The sequence below is a fragment of the Oncorhynchus tshawytscha genome, linkage group LG11, assembly GCF_018296145.1.
Source record: "Oncorhynchus tshawytscha isolate Ot180627B linkage group LG11, Otsh_v2.0, whole genome shotgun sequence".
NCBI classification, from domain to species: Eukaryota; Metazoa; Chordata; class Actinopteri; order Salmoniformes; family Salmonidae; genus Oncorhynchus; species Oncorhynchus tshawytscha.
This window is the reverse complement of record NC_056439.1, coordinates 1,517,340-1,537,841: the sequence shown is the minus strand read 5'-3', so window position 1 is coordinate 1,537,841 and position 20,502 is coordinate 1,517,340. Positions and strand designations below refer to the sequence as shown.

The window sequence follows — 20,502 nt, the reverse complement described above, 5'->3', positions numbered from 1 at the left end:
GGAAATTAAAAACATCCAGCTAGATTTTTACTGTATCAAAGTACAGAACTATAAGTGACGACATGGATGATTGGGGCTATACTGTAAGTGAATCTCACGAATAGACGGAAGGGCAGAGACAGACAGGCAGGCAGCCAGTCAACTTTTTCTAAGTGAGCAGCAATATACTCATTTTCATCCCAGCTTCTTCAAGTCCTAATATAAGTAATATTGGGTTAGCTCCTCAACAAGAGTGACTACAGTAGTATCAGTGATTTTCTTAACAAATTACCTAAAAATCTGCAGGGAGGGTGAAAGAAGTGGAGCAAACAGATGCTGAGTGAGACTGACAGAGCGAGAACGGGGCAGACAGAGGCTGCCCACAAAGCTCGCTTTGCAAAATAAATGTACACATGCATGTTATTCAATCATTGCACCCACACTGCTCATGAGCGTCTGCGTAGCCAGGCGCTAAAAAAGAACTTGGTCCTATTTGTGACGCTTGATGCGCTGCAAGTCCCGACTCTCCCATCTCATCATTGGTTTTTAGGAGCATATACCCATTTGGGTGATTGAAAGATGAACTGAGGTCCACACTCCAGGCCAGTTGATAGTGGTAACGCATCTTAAAGTTGGTTGCCAACCGCCATAAGCCAGGAGGAGCGATTACTAGAAACTAAGTCTGTTTACCCTTTTACCTGTGGATTAATTGTCAGACGACTAGAGGACCTTGTGCATTTCAGGTAAAATAACCAAATGTTTATATCCCAGGACAAATTAGCTAGCAACAAACAGCAAGCTAGCTAAATTTCCATAAATGTTTGCTTATAGACCGGTCCCGATATTAATATAGTTGGTTCAGAGTTCGTTTTGATATCTCAATCTGCGTAGTCCTGATCACATCTGGTGTGGGGGGACAAAATTCAACATGCGCGCGAGCGATCTGGTCAGCATGTGAGGCAGTAACATGCTGACCAGACCAGACACGTCGCATGCGTCGCAAAATAAGTGTAGAAATCCATGTTATTCAATTATTGCGCGCGCCATCAAGCGTCTGCGATGCCAAGGGCTAAAATAGAAGTCAGTTCTATTTCTGAAGCAGATCGTGCTGAAAGTCCTGCCTCTCCCATCTCATTGGTTTATAGAAGCAGGTACCCACGTGCCATCTCCTCATTGGTTATACCCACATGGGCGATTGAAAGACAAACCGTTTTGCCGGTCGTCATGGAAATACTATGAAAATTTAGATGGATCACCATATAAATTCAAAGATGAAAAAGGCTGGAAGGAGGAGAGATGACTAGAAATGATTCGGTTGGCCGTTGTGTAGAATAATTGTCGGAGTAGAGGACCTTGTGCATTTCAGGCAAAATAACTCAAGGTTTATATCCCAGGACAAATTAGCTAGCAACAGCAAGCTAGCTAAATAGGACAAATTAGCTAGCAATCGCTAGCTAACTATATAATCTCCATACATATTTTATGCTTTTCGACCTGTCCCCAAATTATTGTGTCATTGGTTTTGTTTTGACATTTTAACCTGCGTATCGTGATCACGTTTGGTGTAGGGGGACAAAATACATTTATGCACGATGTCGCAAGCGCAGCCTGTTTGGGTTCCGCGTAAGATGGACAAACGCAAAAAAAGTGATGAGACGAAAAGAGAAAAAGTGCAAATTAAAGCGACACAAAGACAGAGACAGACAGATAGTAAAGACATACAGAGTGAGAGACAAAATCGAGGCAGTCTGATAGTGAGAATAATTTGAGTCTCATTAGCTCAGCCTTGTTTGATTATGTAACCACTGCTGTCACAGCCTCTTGCAGTCTTCTTTTCGAGCCACGACTCCTCCTTCGCCATTACTTCCCCCCCACCCACACTACCCTCCCCCTGGACACAGACTACCCTGTATTTATTTTTAGCCTAAACATCCGACCCAGCTATTCGGCATGCCCTGCTCTCCAGTACAGACTACGTAAGAGTGGATGTCTTATGGTGCTTTCAAGACAACTGGGAACTCTGGGGAAAATAAAACTAGGTAAGATCATGACGTTAGTGATCTTCAGGTCGGAGCTCTAGAAAGAGGCCCAAGTTTCCGACTTGGCTGACCATTCAAAACAATGTTTCCCAGTCGGAGCTAGTCCCCCCATCATGTTCCAAGCGGGCTAGAATGCGCTGAAGTCAGATTTCGGAGTTCCGTTGTTTTGAACTCGGCAAGACTTGGAGGCCAACGACGCGTGATAATTATCTAACACTGCATCACATCCCAGTGGCCCGCTGGAAGCAATTTGTACATTAATTACGCCAGATGAAATCCCAAGGATTTTCACATGTGCGTGGAGGATTGAGGTTTGGTAGAGACATCACGTGGCCTGTTGATACAGCCTATGAGCCTTCGGAAAATACTGTAGTCGTACAGCTCCAATAGACTGGACTAGAGCTTTGTCGGTCTATCCTAATGTATAATGCAAATTTAAGTAGGCCACCATTATAAAGTGGAAGACCAACTCGACTGCATACAGTCGTGCTGTAGCAGACTGAATCAGTGATGAAAAATATCTGCAGTGTCTAGAGAAATGTCTGCTGAATATCCAATGACTCAATAAGTAGAAAGGAAACATTCAGTAAGACTTCAAATGATTTCAATGTACTTAAAACAGATACTGTTCATTTGTACCGCTAGAACAAGCAGGTAGAGGTTGATTCATTAAAAACTGCAGTAGACAAAGATGTCCATTTCTTAATTTTTGGGGCCCCAAAATGACAACCTTTGATATATTCTATTCAATTGTTCTTCCGCAGAAAGTCCTGACAGTCCAACAAACTTCTTTGAAAAGATTCAGTGGAGTTGCCATTTTACTTTATATCAAATATTCTTTTGTGAAGTCTGCAGTGTCCATCTACTCTCCAGTTATCAGAAGAATACATAATTGGGTAAAGAATAAAAATGTCTTTATTTATTTAACATTGATCAAGAGGACATCCAGTTACAAAATTGAAATGGATGCCAAGACCTTTAGACATGTCATGAATCAGTCTTAAATTACTGCAATGCAAAATGAGAGAACAAAAGCTCTTAGAAAAATGAAACCGGCTTTTTTGAACGGCAATAGAATAAAAGTATTGTGATGTGTTTAGTACACTTACAATTGTAAAAACCACTCCAAATGAAACCACTAAACTTTAATTCAGTTGACCACTTAAAAAAAAGGCTTTAGAATATACTTGACATTTTGTGTGGCCTTTTAAAATAACTATATACACAGCCATAGACAATACGATTTGGAAAATACTGCATTTGTGGTCGTGGTAATAAAATATTTTGTCAATTTGGTACAGAATGATAAAAATTGGATGTGAACGTCATCTAATTTTCGTAAATGCTGTTCAGAAAGATTGACCGTCAAATTTGGGTCTATAAAACCGGTTTTCAATAAAACCCCACTGTTTTGCACATTCCCACACATAACTGCGATGAACATTGGTCACACCTAAAGAATTGATTAGAACTTTAGATACTCATTCCATGTCATTTCAGCAAGCCATCTGTATTTTGAAACATAAGATTTCCATTCCTGCACCATAATTTTCTTGACATTTTATTTGAGAAATGAAGCTAATTGATTGCACCCAAATTGGCCCTTGTAATTTACAGGATTCACATAATTCAATAAATATAGTACCCATCTTACTTGGACCAAAGGTTTTCCTATCAAACGCCACCCAAGGACCCCCACACCAATGGTCAGTATACAGCATCAGTTGTGACTAACAAGTAGTATGGAGCTGCGGCTTGTAATGTAAATCCCTCTGAATCAGGTGTTTCACCCCCCAGGTTGTCAACTTGATGTTGCTGTTCCTGACACACCCCTCCGTAAATGTTGCTGGTCTCGTGTTTATTAAACGGATTACAACATTTTCTTTGCAACTTTGGGTAGAAAACCAATAGCTTTTGCTACATTGTGTGGTCATCCTCACAAGTAAAGACAGTCATCCATGAAATCAATTCAGTTAGTCTTTGTCTTAGCAGCCTAATGATTCAACCCAACAAATGGCAGCTGAGTGGGCAACACCTATGGTGCAATTCTCATGATAACTTTTCCTACAAGCCCAAAACTCTGAAGAAATGGGCTAGTGACTAAAATGTGACAAAAACCCTAACAAAATAATAAAATCATAAACTATTGCATGGCAGCTGTACGTTTTTTTAAATATAATTATTTGAATATATATGTTGTGTGATTAGCAACTTGTAACATTAAACCCAACACCATTGCAAAATACTATACAGTGTGTTTGGAACTGCTGTAGCCTAATGGTTTGTTTATTCACCAGGAATGGTCAAACTAATCCAGCCCTTTTTTTAAAGGGAACAAACCACACAGAGGGGCTGTTTCCTGGACACAGATTATGCCGAAGAGAAGGACAACCTGAATTGCTTTCATGGAGGACTGGCTTGAATTGAGGATGGCCACAATTTAGTGTCATCATGAGCAAAAGCTATTAGTTTTTCTACCCAAAGTTGCAACGCATGGCAATTTTGTGACCCATGTTTGGTACAAGGGTCACAAAAGGTGTGACCCATGCAATAAACACAAGAGACCAGCAACATGGATAAAAGGGTGTGGCAGTAGCAGGAACAGCGGCATATAGTAGGAAAAACCTGGTACTCACTAATTTATGGTAATGCCAGCGACTTCCAAATGGCTAATTTCTCTGAACAGGGGGAACCCCCCACCAGATTCACAGGAAATACATTATAGGATGAAGAAGCAACACTCCAAGCCGCAGCTCCATACTACTTTCTAGACAGAGAACTGATACTGTATACTGGTTGTGGGGTGCAATTGTGGAGGAGTGTGAGGGGTATGGGTGGCTATTGGATTCCTCATGTCTTACTCATTGGTAGGAAGAATTATGGTCAAATGTTACTGTATTTATTGAAGATTATTTCAATCCTATAATTTTAAATAGCCAATATGGGTGCAATCAATTAGCTTAAATTCTTAGAGATCAAATTATGTTTCAGGAATGCTAATCTTATCTTTAACTACAGAAACGATTTCAGCACAATCTGAGATGGTGGGTGTCAAAATCCTCCTTGTGCTTTTTGAAGTGGAAACGACCCGATAACTAGTCTAAGCTCAGACATCATTGAATGGCTAGGTCAACAAGTATGCAGAGGAAGAGTGTCTGAACCATAGAAATACAAGAACCGTTCTAGTAATTACATTTCTATGGTTTGATCGAAGGAGAACCATTCCAATATGACTGCCTCTGTCATGTCAGTGTACAATCAGTCACAACGGTAGATACCATACTTTGAAAAAAACTATGAAAAAAAAAGCTAATATTGTGGTAAAAAGAAAAATTCAATCAATGTGCCAATTAAATAAATCACAATATACCAAAGCACCTCTTGAAGAGTATTTCAGACATTCTTCACGGAACACAACTCTTTAGCATTTTCCAAACATACCCGTTCAGTAAATACATGTCAACTGTCTTGGTGTTGTAAGGCACCTTAAAATGTTACTTTCTTTCCTATATCCAAGAGAATGGATTGTACATCATTGCTGGGGGATATTTATTATTATTCTGCATTAAAGTTAATGAACGTGTTGATGAACGCATAGTAGTCGCCGGGCAGGGAACGTGAGAGTTGAAGGCATAAGAGAAAGTATGAATTTGAGAATGGGAGTGCGTTATCATCGACTTCATGGATACCATGTATAAGGTGACAGTTGGGCGAGATACAGCCATAGATGGTAGCAGGCCAGGCGACCCTTGGGTTTGGCATACAGCATCTAGACGTAGATTGTCAGGGATGACGAGACCCCTCTTCCACTAGTCTGATCCAAGATCTGTTTGTGCGGTCTTCCCAACAATGTTTTGCTGTATAGCAAACTTCCACAGTTTGGTAATGACTATGACCATAAAGGTATACAGCACAAACAGCTCTGGGACAAGGCTAGTCTTCCTCAGAGTATACAGGCTAAGGTTCTGGACTACAGCATCTCCACATAGTTTTCAGGGATGAGGCCTTTCTTCCCCTCCAGCTCTCCTTCCAGCCAGCCAGGTTCCCTGGAAGGTGCCACTGCAGATGGGAACAGAAGGTACCAGGAGACAGGGTGAAATAGGAGTAAACACACTGCATTTCATCAGTGTTAGAAAACACAGATGGCTGTGTCAGTGAGAGAGAATTTTGCTCAGAGCTTTACAGTTGACATTTTATAGTCGGCATAGATAGAGTATATAAACAAACATCATTTCAGCAAACAATGAAATTGTGGTGGAAATAAAAATTTAACTTTCTGTGCTCTGGAAATACTCGGCAACTACGGAAAGTGATGGGCAACGTCCCCTTGCCAAGTCATCCTCATTTTGTACGTTCAGGTAATGTACCCCCATTTGCTGGGAGAATGACTCAAGAGGGTATCATTGTAGGCTGTGTTTGGCACAGATAAGCTTTTCAGAGAACAGGGACATGTTCATTTGGCACTAAATGGATTAAAAACAGACATACAGGGAGGGACTTCTCCAATCAGAATTCTTCATTTCATTTCTGCATTGCAAAATGTTTGAAAACATTTTTAAGTTGGTCTTCCCATGGTGCCGGACAATCTTCAGACTGAATATGAGATAATGATAGTCGGAAGTAAATTGGCAGCAAAATACAGCACCAATGGATTCCTACCCACACGCTGTATATTTGACTAAAGTGAAATGGGCTGAGATATGTTGATGCATAACTTTAGTATTTTCTAACCCATCTCTCTAAAATGTTTATACTACGTGATATTTGGCTCCCTTGCTTGTGGTGTATATTATTTCATGTGATACGATTTCTTATGAGATGGAAAACTCAAGATGAGAAGACAAGCTGTGCCATTATTAAAACTATTATTGATAAAATAGGTTGAGACCATGTTTGGTTAGGTATGCGCAAGCCAATATAGGTCTCTAGTCAAGCGATTGGCCATATTTGCCCTCATACTGTAACACTTCTTTTGACAAGGGTTCTTTCATTTGTCGACCCATGCACTGCCAATTGACTGTGGCTTTGAGATAGTTGGATTCTCAATCCAAGACAGTGAATCATATTTTTCAAATATTTTTGGCTCGAGGGCGTACATTTTATATTTTCCGTCTGAGTTACAAACACCTCAGTTAAACTCAAATTGGAAAACAACCCCATACCAGATAATATTTTATTAGTAGCGTGTCGCACTTGCCTGACCACTCACCATGAATTGAATTCCTCTGCTCTATTAAAATTGCTATATACATTCAGTCTGAATCTGACATCCTAGAAGTCATCGAGGGGAGTTGTACAAAACAAATTGAATCAGCGATTCAATCATCTCTAACAAATCAAAGTTGATAAAGTCATCATGGAGGCTGGCTCTGGCCCAACCCATCAGTTTCTGGGACCAATCAGAACTGTCAGAATATGTTGGCATTCTAGAAATCATATGGCAAATATCCAGACTCATCGTTTGGCAAGAGGCCTATGGATGGGTAGCTAGGCAAGTGTCTTGCATCTTCAGGAACCCCAGCCCATATGCATACTTGAGTAAGCCCTCAATGATAATTGACTGGTAATACCCAGCCACGGACGCATCTTATCAACAACAATTACATATCCTCTTGTTGTAAAGACTCATATCAAGTCCATTTTCCTTGATTGACTAGAGCTCTGTCAAGTCCCCTTTCAGATGGACTGGAGAGTCACGACCTCTCCTCTCTCCCTCTATCCATCACTCAGTCTGATTCAAGATCAGATTGGTCTGTCCTGTTACTGGTTCCCTCACGGAATCCAATATGCCCGGCGGTTCTTTGAGATTTGAGTGAGCGACCGTTGTCGGAGCGATAACACTTACCGGCGCTGAATATTGCTCCGACCTGGAAGGATAACTCAGATTCGTGCTCGGCCTCGCACGGGTACACCGCCATGGCTCTCTTGCCGCCGCCACCGGTGACACTGAAAAATGAAGACAATCAGTGAGCTGGCGGGGCTTTGGGAGAGAGGGAGATCAGAGGATTACTCCACGGTTCAATCTAGGCTAGGTGATCAGTACTGAAACAGCAGGGAGAAAATGAGCAAAAGGACAACGGGTATCTCAGGGCTGGCGCGAACCAAGAGGACTATGGGTATCTCAGGGGCTGGCGCAAACCAAGAGGACTGTTGTCTGGCCGCTACCTGAACCTGGCGAGCGAGTCCACACACCACCGTCCCCCTCAGACACAGGGTCAGTGTGGATGCATCTCAGACTGCAGGCATGCACCAGGTCACAGCGATAGACATGAATTATGGTTCTACTGAGATAAAGAGCGGGGCAATTCTAAAGCAGATTTCTACACACACAGAACAGCCGAATGGAATTCCTGAGTTCCTCTCCTGGCACGGTTTTATGAAAAATTCTACCCATAGTGGTTACAGACCTAGACACTGAGGCTACATTCTTAAAGTGAATGTGAGGTAAAAGGGTTGTCTAAGACATCATATGCATGCATAGCCCTGCAAAGGTTAGAGAAGATGCTTTTCTGGCCTTGACAAAACAACATGTTTATTCGGCAAGGTTTTTGTTGTTGTTGTGCCCCCTTTGCAAACAGTAATGCCTGCTGCCAGTTGAGAACTATGTAGAAAACTCAGCCTTCAATACCTCATACCCTGATAAATATTTCATATACCTACACTCTGCAAACACAAACAACATTGGAGAGCAAAACATAACATCTATTCAAACTGAAAAACTTTTGCGGATGCCGAGTTGTCACCGCAACAATCTTCACCTGCACTTTGGGATTTGTTCTTTTGAATAGAAGGTATTCTTACTGCATCTGGAGGAACAGGCCTTCTGTATATATTAAATAACATAATGGATTGCCCATAACGACTTGGCCATGTGCAATTTCCTCAGCATAATTTGAAAGCTTGAATTAATCATTGTCTGGTAGGTAGCCCAACTATGGGCTTCATGTCTACAGAGTTCCCACAGAGTCCATTCAAATACCTGCGTGTGCCCGCACGCTTACCCATCCACTGTCTTGTCCCCATCAGAACTGGCTTTGGTCAGGGCTCCAGAGTTGAGCCACGAGGCTGCTACAGCGATGCAGGCCCTGCAGTCAAGAGGGAAGAGGGTCAAACATATATAACCAGATACCAAATACCTACAGTAGCATCCCAATGACACCAGACAGTGGTCTGCCAACAATGTCAGTGACCACTGCATCCACCCAGTAGTGGGTCTTAGTCTTTTCCCTGGCCCGTGTGAAGCCTATGAACTCAGATTGTTGCGGCATGTTTAACTGAATGGTTAATGTCCTCCCATCTGTATTTTACTGCAGTGAGAAGGTCTAGGTGACCGCCATCGTTAATTTGAAAATGAATTCCCTTCTCAAACGCATATTTCAAGTTGTTTAAGTTAAACATGCTTAATTCCCTGTAGTCACCAACATAAAAAAAAAGTACACAGCCATCTCAAAACGACTGCTATATTTTACACTGAAATCATTAGCAATTGTCGGGAGTGAGAAGTAGAGTGAGGTTTTAATGGCTAGTGCCCTTGAGCTGTGGGGGGGGGGGCAAAGGGAATTCAGCAGGGGACAGTGTGTGGCAGAGAGAAGAGGCTGGGAAGAGCACCACACTTAACAGCTAGCTACTTTCGCACACAGCCAATTAATATTCCACAACCAGAATCTACACAGCCTTGGCAAGGCTTACAGAAACTCACAGGTTTTGTTCGAATTACCTTTGTACAGTTTTTGTAAAAACAATTCTGTAGTGAAGGGCACATTTAGAAAATTCTACACAAGTTAATTTATGTGAGATAAAAAAAAATTTAAAAGGACAAAATCAGTGGAGTGTTTCAAAAAGGAAAGAGCAAAACAAAAGGAGAGATTTGGCCCTTTGTGAAGCACAGCAGGGCACAGAATCAAGAGTCATCACTTTAGAAAAAAAACTATTGACAATTCATCAGATCTAAAAAATAAAAAATGTGCCAGAGAGAGTAAATTTTAGACAGAGGAACACATACAGAGAGAGAGGAACAAAGAGAGACGAGCGGCACAACCCCCCCTGTGAATAAAACATTGAGTAGGTGCAGAATTATTCAAATCTGGGGAAGTTCACAACTGACCTTATGAAGCATTGCTTGAATATTCTTGAAAATCAATGTCCTACATTTTAACCACTTGTTTTTACTGATATTTGAAGTATGGATTAGTCCAATGGTATAAAAGTACATGCGATTGACCCATTCTTCTTTAGAGCCATAAATTGTCTTTTACCCCTAGGAACAACTTCCACTGTTCTCAGGACAGACAAAAAAAACAAAAACAGTATCACCAACTTAGAAAGTTAGAGAATGTTCTAGAGAACCATTACCAGAGGTCCTTTAGCCTGAACACAGTGTAACTGGAGGGGAAAACAATTCCCTTAACAGTAAAGCCTCCACTTCCCCACTAATTCAACTGTCCTCTATAAACTACCTGGGGAGGTCACAGCCCATAACATCTGTTCACTAAATGGATATAAGAGGAGACACCCTATAGACATGACCATTCACCCTAAAACAGCTATACCAATCCTATTAACCATTACTAGTAAAGATGTCTTGTGCCATACGCTAAAGTAGGGTGACGGAGCGGGCAGAGTGCGTCTGCGCTCTTTTATGCTCTCTGCGTCAAGTCTCGTCCTACTTTAACCTCCAGAGACGGAGCAGGGCCAGTCAGGGCACAGAGGGGCTGCGAGGGACAGCCAGCGTCAAGCCGCCCTCCTTCCCTGCCCGGGGCCCATGCTAATACAGCGTAATGAGTAAATTGCTTCTAGCCGCTGCTCCTATAGAGACACTAAAATACAATTAGAGGGAGCAGCTTGGGAGGGCCTGGGGGGCAGGGGTTACAGGTGGGATGGGAATGAGGGAACATAGTCCCTACCTCTCTCTGGCCATGACTTCTGGGCCTAGATGCACAAAAGTGGCTTTGTGGTGTGATTGTGTTCAGATCTGTCTGACCACTTCAGGAGGTGGTCAGGGCTGCATTGTGTGTGGATTTCTCCTCAGTCTGGACGCAATCACATCATCAGCACTCCTCCCACGAGTCTACACACACTCCTCCCAGAAAACATGTTTTGGGACAGAGTCACCCTTTCATTATAAAGTCAGGAAATACATTCCTAGCGTGTGAGGAACGTGTTTTCTGGACTCAAATGCTAGCCAGCTAGCTTACATTTTGAATAACTCTAGCCAAAAAAAAAAAAAAAAAAAAAAAAAAAAAAAAAAAAAAGTTTGTCTAACCTGTTTGCAATCCATTTAGCTTTGCTTGCTATAGAGGTTAGCTGGCTAGTTAGCTACAGTAGTTAGCTACTGCCATCAAGTTGTTGTTGTGTTACCATATTTAGCCTATTCCAAGGTTTGTAGAATGCATACTGGCATTTTAATATAGCGGGAAAAAGGAATCTGGACACACTGTGGCCACGGTAGACACTTAAAATGTAGGTATAGATGCATGAGGTGTTCAGAATTCCACGATCAGAACACGAAAACTGTATTAACTCTCAAGTGCAGACATGGAGTCTCATCTATCCATCCCCCCTCTCTCTAACCTCTCCCTCCATCAGGTTCAGTCAGTGCAGTGGATGCCGGATGGTGTGGGTGATTTATAGCTCTGCAGTGTGTGTGTGTGGAGAGGGGCCACTGGTGTCTCAGCTGCTCCACGGGGACGGAGCGCTGCAGCAAATCCACTCATTAACCTCAGTCTCCGTCCGCACAGCACACTGTCTGCCTGGCCCTCTGCCTGGGCCAACAGCAGCACTGTCACTTCACCCACCTACGGGTTGGTGCTGAGATGTACTCTTTACTGCTAAGGTAGGGTGATGAGGGGGAATAGAGTGTGTGTGTGTGTGTGTGTGTGTGTGTGTGTGTGTGTGCACACAGTATACAGGCACTAAAACAGGCAAACACAATTGTATGTTAGTGTGTACACGAGGGTACGGTCACCCACATCTCACCACACACAAAAACGAACAGAATCAAATCATAGACTCAAATCGAAATATTCAGTCACAAAAGTCGTGACTTTACTACACAAGCGAAGGCTAATAATGAAATGGCAATAATTAAGATCTGGAACAGACCTGTCAAGTAACTAGATACTGAAATGATTACAGGATAAAATGGTTGGGAAAGTATTCAACATGGTCACCCTAGAAACCTGTCAAATGAACAGTGGAAAATGGATTTATCCAAAAACAAAATTACAACTAAGCCAGTCTCATTAAGCAAAATATCAGAGCCTCGAATTACACATCGGTTGTTTGTAATCTACAAAATGTGTTTCCTATTGAAATATGATTCCATACACTGAACTTACAATACATTAGGAACACCTGCTCTTTCCATGACAGACTGACCAGGTGAAAGCTATGATCCCTTATTGATGCAACTGGTTAAATCCACTTCAAAATCAGTGTAGATGAAGGGGAGGACGGGTTAAAGAACGATTAAGCCTTGAGATAACTGAGACATGGGTTGTGTATGTGTGCCATTCAGATGGTGAATGGGCAAGACAAGATCCTCTTAAAGGATCGGACCCCCTTTCAATTTTCGCCTAAAAATGACATACCCAAATCTAACTACCTGTAGCTAAGGACCTGATGCAAGGATATGCATATTCTTGATACCATTTGAAAGAAACCACTTACGGTTGTGGAAATGTGAAATTAATGTAGGAGAATATAACAAATTAGATCTGGTAAAAGATAATACAAAGAAGAAAAAAAACGTGATTTTTTTTTTTGTACCATCATCTTTGAAATGCAAGAGAAAGGCTATAACGTATTATTCCAGCCCAGGCAAAATGTTGGTTTTGGCCACTAGATGGCAGCAATGTAAGAACAAAGTTTTAGACTGATCCAATGAACCACTGCATTTTCCTTCAAAATGTATCATGACTGCCCAAATGTGCCTAATTTGTTTATTATTAACTTTAAGTTCATAACTGTGCACTCTCCTCAAACAATAGCATGGTATTCCTTCACTGTAATAGCTACTGTAAATTGGACAGTGCAGCTTTCTGCCCATATCAGATATGTCTATGTCCTGGGGAATTTTTAAAAACTTACAACATCATGCTAATCGCATTAGCCTGTTAGCTCAACTGTCCAGAGGGGGTATGGTAGTATGTGCCTGGCGCACCGGTTTGAGTGTCAGGAACTGCAACACTACTGGGTTTTTCATGCTCAACCGTTTCCCCTGTGTATCAATAATGACCTACCACCCAAAGGACATCCAGTCAACAACTGTGGGAAGCATTGGAGTAAACGTGGGCCAGCATCCCTGTGGAACACTTTCGACACCTTGTAGAGTTCATGCCCCAACTCAAGCCTAGTTATTCTGTGTCCATTGTGAAAAACTGAAATTCGTCCAACTGCCCATCTAAACCCCCCACAAATAAACACGCACGTTGAGAAGCACAGGGTAAGCCACAGAGCAGTGCCTCTGGATTGAGAACAGAGCAGTGCCCCTGGATCAAGAGCAGCTTTGGCGTTAAGTGCCTTTGCCCAAGGGCACGCAGCAGGACAGGAGATGATACCTGGGATCAGACACTAGCAGCCCTCCGGTCACCAGTTCAGCTCCCACTAGTTTTATAATCGTGTGGCTATGGGGGCAGTCACTGTACAAAAAAAGAGGTGCACTGCTGGTTCCCATTACCGTATGGCACGAAAGGAATTCAACCCCACAGCCTCCAGGCCTGGTAGGGTCTGCCAATGGGGGACTTTCTACTGCTTCTCTTTCTGGGCTAAGAGAGACTTTCCACATCACTGATTACTGGAGGAGTGGTGGGCAGGGTCTCATATGTATAAACTGTACTCTAAAGTGACTAAGATACCTTAGAATAGTATAGTTGTGTGTAAATATTGCATCACACATCTCATATGTATATACTGTATCCTATATCACTCAGTCCAATGCTGCCGCTTTGACATATGTATATATTCTTAATCCATCCCTTACTTAGATGTGTATTTTGGGTACATGTTGTGAAACTGTTATATTACTGCACTGTCGGAGCTAGAAGCACAAGCATTTCACTACACCCACAATAACATCTGCTAAACACGCGTATGTGACAAATACATTAGATTTGAGCTGGTAAGCACCAACAACTGCCTTCAATCTGGGTGGGCAGGAAACCCTGTTCTATTGTCCACAGTTGTCCGCCAACAGAGAGGGATGGGGAGGAAGAGGAGAAGAGGCAGAATTACAGTCTCACTCTCCAGGTCTGGAAATGACTGCCACGGGAAGATCCAGATAGTTAATTTGCGGGAAGGGGGGGGGAGTTGAGATGAGACACTGAAGTTGGCAGAGATGATAAATCACTCTACAGAAAAGTGTCTGATGTAGAGAGTTAGTTGAACTTGTGTATAAAATGTCATTTTTTCCAGGTAAAAGCTTAAGATGTACTCATTAGGTACAATTCCAGATATTGAGCAGTAAGCACCACATCAGTGACTTCACGTTCCAGTGTTGAGGCTGGTAGTTATTCTAGCCTGGTCTCCGATCTGTTTGTGCCGTTTTGGCAACTCCTATGGTCAATGTCACCGTCAAGCTAAACAGGAATTGCCAAGGCAGCACAAATTGATCTGAAAACAAGCTACCTACTGTACACACTCATTCCACCTCCCACGCCTTTTTTTGGTGGCAAGTGACGGTGCCGTGGCCTCTGCCAGAAAGGTGCTCCCTGCCACGCTCTCACACGGCAGTCTTCATAAAAGGTCAGAGCTGAGCTATAAGAGTGAACTAGAATATCTCCCAAAGCCAATACGATTTACACGGCTGACGCACCGCCACCTGTCTCCCAAACAAATAATGGCGATATTCACGACCCCCTCCCGGTCACTCCTTCCGTTCCACTGGAGGAGAGGCGAAGCCACGAAGTGGGAAAACATGGAAAAAAACGAGTCTTGGTTATGTAACCCACTGTAGCACCGTCTGTCTACCATGGTGACTTGGAGCCAAGGCTAGAGGTGCAACACGGAGAGCGAGAGACACACATACACGTTGAAAACCAAAGAGAAATCGTATTTTTCTCCTCAGTTAAGTATGTGCTAATTTTGTTGTTTTACAGCTTGTATGTCTTGTGAGAAGAACTCATTGCACTCTGAGCATCTCAGAGAGAGAAAGGGAGGGAAAGTGGGCGAGGGGTAGAGGGAGTCAGAGAAATAAAGTTTATTTCACAAGGTGAATCTGCAGACATGAGACACTGCAGAGACAAAGAGCAGCCCAACATCTGCAGTCTAACCCAATATTATTATTAGCTCTCGCATCAGCATTCAAGGCAAGCTGTGGGCTGGAGACAACTAAAGGAAACCAAGGACTTCAGAGAAGGGTTGGATAGAGGGGGAAGAGAGCGAGCAGGGGGGAGAGCGAGCGAGCGCGAGGAGAGCGAGGAAAGCGAGCGCGGGGAGAGCGAGGAAAGCGAGGAGAGCAGTGAGAAAGCAAGGAAATTGAGAGACATGCATATGTACATGGAGACTTGGAAGGGGTAGACAGGAGGAATTGGGCATCAATTTACTTCCTGTGCCACATAAAAAAACAAATAAAATACATATTTTCTTGGGCAGGTTATGACACTAGCGATATATTCAGCTCAAAGACTTTCTCAGAGACAGAGATAGAGTTTCAATTAAAGAGATATGAAGGTTTGCGGTATGAATGGAGCCAGCAACACCAAAATGTCCCCGTCAGTGACTAAGTGGTGTGAGTAGAGAAAACAACATTCAATCCCACTGCAACACGTCAGCTCTTCCAGACTGACTGAGTTTGAGAGGGTGAAGCCAGACGGCTACAGATCTTACTGTGGATGGTAGTGGGGGGGTGACTTGGGGGAAAGTTAGGTATGCAGAAAAAGTTTAGCTAGAGTGATTAAGAATGACTATTTCAGGAGAGTTGGTAGCCTGTATTAGATACAGCATTTTAAAGAGGTTAGAGCAGGCTTCTCTTTTGCCATGGAGAGATGTAATGATGGCTGATCCTATAGTGACACCAATCAGGATACATTACTTGCAACTGAAGTTGCCAGAATATCTGAAAAGACTGATGCGGAGGTTAACCGCAGGCATTTCTCCATGTAGACCCACTTACCCTGGGCTGTCTGTGCTGAGGCTGGCGAGAAGGGGAGCATGGTTGGCCTTCTCCGGAGGCGTCCCCGAGGCAGTCGACTGGGACGACACCGACTCATTGCTGCCGAGCGACGCCTCATCCGAGTTGGAACAGACATCAGGTGATGTCGGTAACACTGAGAGGAGAAGGCTGTTAGTCATTGAGAGCAAATTGTTGGACGAGAACATCTTTGTCCTTTATTTAGGGGAGCAAGGCTAAACGTGGCTCTGTGGATGACCCTGTGCCGCTACAGCAGCTGAATGTTGCAGTGGACGACCAGGAGATCACCATGACTAAGGGACGCTAGGAGGTTCCAGGCCAAGTACAACCCTTAGTTCCTGTTTTTAAAACTGAGGGACAGACGATCCTAAGCAGCAACTAAAAGTTAAAAGGAAGTTGCTTGTTTAAATTTAGAAGTGTGTAGTTTCCTTTCCCACCACTCCGATCAAAGCAACAGGGCAGTCATTCTGGATTATGGGAGTCTATATTAAAGGAGTGATGTTCAGGCAGGGTCCCCCCGTACTCCACTAAAAGCAAATGGCTGACAGCGCTGTGCAAGAAAGTGTTTGCAGATTCTGTCGAAGACAATCATGATCATAAAAGGGCAGTTCACAATTGGCCTTATAGATCAGATGACACTGATATGAAAAATCCATATATAACATCTAGCCTCGATTGTATCAAAACAAAGTCCAACACATCTACAAGAAGCCTTGTCGCTGTCGGAGAAAAGGCAACTGTTGCTTTGTTGGTTGCACTGAGCACAAGATGGATGACTGTCTGGGTTTTAGAGCCTCTGGAACAAGTTAAACCCGTTCTCTTCTACCATTATTAAAAACGTTCACTACCGTCAACTGTATAGAGTTAAGAAGCATTTATCAAGAGGATATTGCAGTCAAAACAAAAAAACTCATGTTGACACGATCCAAATGAGCTATTCAGAACTACGTCATTACTTTACTAGAAAACCCAAATAGAAGTAAATAATCAAAACCAGAGACTTCTTGTAGAATGTAACATATGCTTTGTCCACAATGCCTGGGCCATTATGCGGATTAATTACCTTACGCATAAAAAATATTTAAAAATCAAGTCACGACCGGGTTTATGGAAACAGGAAATGCTGGTACAATTGTATAAATGCTGGCAGACAATTTGTTCATTCGACATGGTGGCATCTTTTTGTGTCGGTAAAATGAATTATGCAAAAAAATGGGAGGTGGAAACGCCTTTATGCGCAAATATTGATATAATAACTATCACAGTAAACTTGGAGCCGAACAATTACGTTGACACGGAAAAGCATGCAGTTTATTAGGCTACAGATTAAATAAGTTACGATGAACTTCACAGGGTGGTGAAAGTGCACGTGATGAGATTGATGCCCCCCCCCAAAAAAAAGATTATTCTGCTGACATGATCAATGCTGTTAGACAAATAAATAAATAGTTCTTATCCATAATAATAATCTCTTTTAGCCTATCCGCACTGAGCTGTTGGCTAGAGCGTACATAAGACCAGAATAGGAACATCTGCTATATAACGTAACAGTTTGTGACAAAACCATCAGTAGAGTTGAAAATTCAAATGGAAACAATTTGTTTGGGGTACATTTGAATTTAACCGCAAAACTATTTTTTTTTGTCCACTACGTCAACCACGCACAGCCTTCTCTGCACAATGAGCCAGTTTGATAGAAACATGTCGGGTGGGAAAATGTGCATATCATTTTACACAATGTGACAATATTCGCATGAAAATCTGTCTCCAATTGGATGGAAACCTAGCTACTGTAGCAAAACCTTTCATACAGAAAGCACAAACAAGTGTTTAGTATTGGACAAGTTCAAGTAGTCTTCCATTTGATGACTAACGAATATAACCCTGGCTAATGCTAAAAGCTAAACACAGGATTGAACTGGCAACCCTGGCAGTCATATCGTTCACTAACTTGTCAACATATTGTTAAAAGTATATGTTCTGCTTCACTGGAGTTTTGGAAAAATGTAAGATGTCCATCACAGAGAGAAAATGGAGTAAGGTATAAAACAAAACTTGATCGTGAATGATTTGATCCAGGAAAATATGATATTCCTGGCACTCCAAACTGCAGTGTCCTCAGAAATCCAATACCTGTTGGACAGTTGCCCCATTGCAAATGTGTTAATACACTTCCCTTTCAAGGGGCTGAAGCTACGGCCACACAAAGACGGGTGAAAATGGATGAGAAACACATACCTTCCTCACGGTCCATTGTAGCCCGTCAAATGTTTGACTAATTTCAACTTTTAAACACACCAGTTGCATATGTAAAAATGATAGACAAATCTATGGATGCCCTCAGTTCTCCTTCAACCATTTTCAGCCCCAAAGAAAAAAGCCCTTGGCTTATCAGTTTTCCATGGATTCAAAATCTAGGTGTGGACGCAGCCTTCAGCGTAGTCGCCCATATCTACTGGGTATATTTGCCTACACATACATTTAAAAATTAAAACATTCTCCGCCAGGTAGTTAGACATCACTTTAAAAACATCATCCACAGACTCCGAACACAATATGGTTAAAGAGAGGATTATATATTTTTCATCCCAGGTATTAAAATACCCCAATGGTAAAAGCCTGGAGCAATATGAAGGGAGGAGAGTCAGTCTGATAAGCAGATTCAGCCTCCTTTAGGTCATGTTCCAGGAGGAGGAGCTGATGGGGGCTGGGGATCTGGGGTTTACAGTAGGGCAGCAGGTCAAGTCACCAGGCTAAATCAACAAGCTCTCCTGGTAGAGCAGTGTGGGAGGAGAGGCCTGGAACAGCTGTCCCCTTTATATTAGTAATGATCTATAAAAGCTATTGTGCAGGTTTACAAAGGTGGAACACCAGCTTCATATAGTACAGGAACCTTTACTGGGATCGTTTAGTCAAATACCTGAGTCATGAGAGTAGGGGTCCCTCATTCCAACTCAACCTTTCAGCAAGCCTGGCTGAGGATGTAACGTTAGGGCTCTGTCTCTTACCCGTCTGCAGGTCCACGGTCTTTGGGTTATAGACCGCAAGGGGTCGGTTCTGTCGAACCGACAACAGTTTCTTGGACTGCCTGGTGGGGGCGGAGAGCCCTGGGGAAGACGCGCCTGGGACATCTCCAAAGATCTGAAACAAGAGTAAGCGTGTGTGTGAGTGGCGGGGGATACTGTGTGCGCATAACCAAAATGTGTTTAACTACTCCCTCAAAGCAAAGACAGAGCATATTGAGCCGAGGCATGTCCTCATTTGACCTTAGTAAAATGTGTTTTGAAGAGCTCACATCTTTGACACAAGTCAGATAGCAAAGCACTTTAGCCTAGCAGCATGGGTATCTCTAGGGACAGTTGAGATGCACTTTGCTCACTTATTGCGCACTAGGAAAACACAATGGATTTTCTTTAGCAACTTACATCAGGGTTAACAAACTTAGACCCCGAAACACTAAGACCAAATCCAGTCTAGGGAATAAGGAAGCTGCTGAAAGCAGTATCGTGTTTATTAGAGCACCCAACAGAAAACATTTTTGCAATAGAAAACAAAAATGACCGTTTAATGGACAAACGCTTGGTTTTCGCGCCGTTTAGTGCCTAATGAACAGGAGTCAGAGGTGGCTAGGCGCTGCTGACCCACTGACGGACAGTAGATCTGGAGGAGGCTTACGTAGTGGATGTGTTGACATACAGACTAACTTCAGGATGTGGAGTTGAAAGAAATTAGGCAGAGAGGATCAGAGGGAGGGAAGAGCGCAAGGTAAAAGGAAATAAAAGTTGGGAGAAAAAAGGACGATAGTGTGAGAGAAATCTGATATGGTTGAGAGCAGCAGAGTTCCAGCAATCTCTGCAGATGGATGTGAATGTAAAACACTGTCTGCTAGCATCTGGGGGTATCAACAGTCTGGCAAGAAGGAGAGAGGGGGAAGGAGAGAGGAGGGGAGGGAGGCGCTGGGCCTGAGAGGAAAGCTAATGTCTGTCTGTCTGGCAGCAAAACTCCCTCACCTCTCATCTCAGCACTTTACTTTTCTTAAAGCGTCCAATGGTATTACATTCTGGCTCTGACACCAAGTCTTCATTCAAATTGTGCTGTGCCTGGTGAAGTTCTGGAACATTATTTATATGGAAGTGTCTCCTCACCAAAACTTTAATTGCTTGGTGGTTGAGCACATTCTATTTGGACTGTTAGAAAGAGAGGAGCTCGAAATTGACGAGGAATCCATGTTTTGGAGTTTAGGTGTACTCTTGGCATCTTATAGCTGGCCAGAATACAGATCACATACTAATCTCAACCCTTTCTATTTTGGCTCTGGGAATTGAGCCCCTCTATAAGATGTAGGCAGATGACTAT

The 20,502-nt window shown here is 42.8% G+C and overlaps 1 protein-coding gene across 2 annotated transcripts in view; it reads right to left on the bottom strand.

The window, feature by feature from the left end:
• Positions 1-2,915: 2,915 nt before the first annotated feature.
• LOC112261286 (rho GTPase-activating protein 10) overlaps positions 2,916-20,502 on the bottom strand; it is a 72,860-nt gene continuing 55,273 nt past the window's right edge. Inside the window, exons 19-23 of one of the 2 annotated variants that reach the window (XM_024436541.2) lie at positions 19,155-19,287; positions 16,129-16,282; positions 9,020-9,103; positions 7,864-7,964; positions 2,916-6,077 (exon numbers count right to left, since the gene is read on the bottom strand). In XM_024436541.2, the coding sequence (XP_024292309.1) occupies positions 5,989-6,077; positions 7,864-7,964; positions 9,020-9,103; positions 16,129-16,282; positions 19,155-19,287 (561 nt within the window). In that variant the 3' untranslated portion in view covers positions 2,916-5,988. Of the gene's footprint in view, positions 6,078-7,863; positions 7,965-8,997; positions 9,104-16,128; positions 16,283-19,154; positions 19,288-20,502 lie in introns of those variants that run through there. The other variant, XM_024436542.2, reaches the window with a different exon arrangement.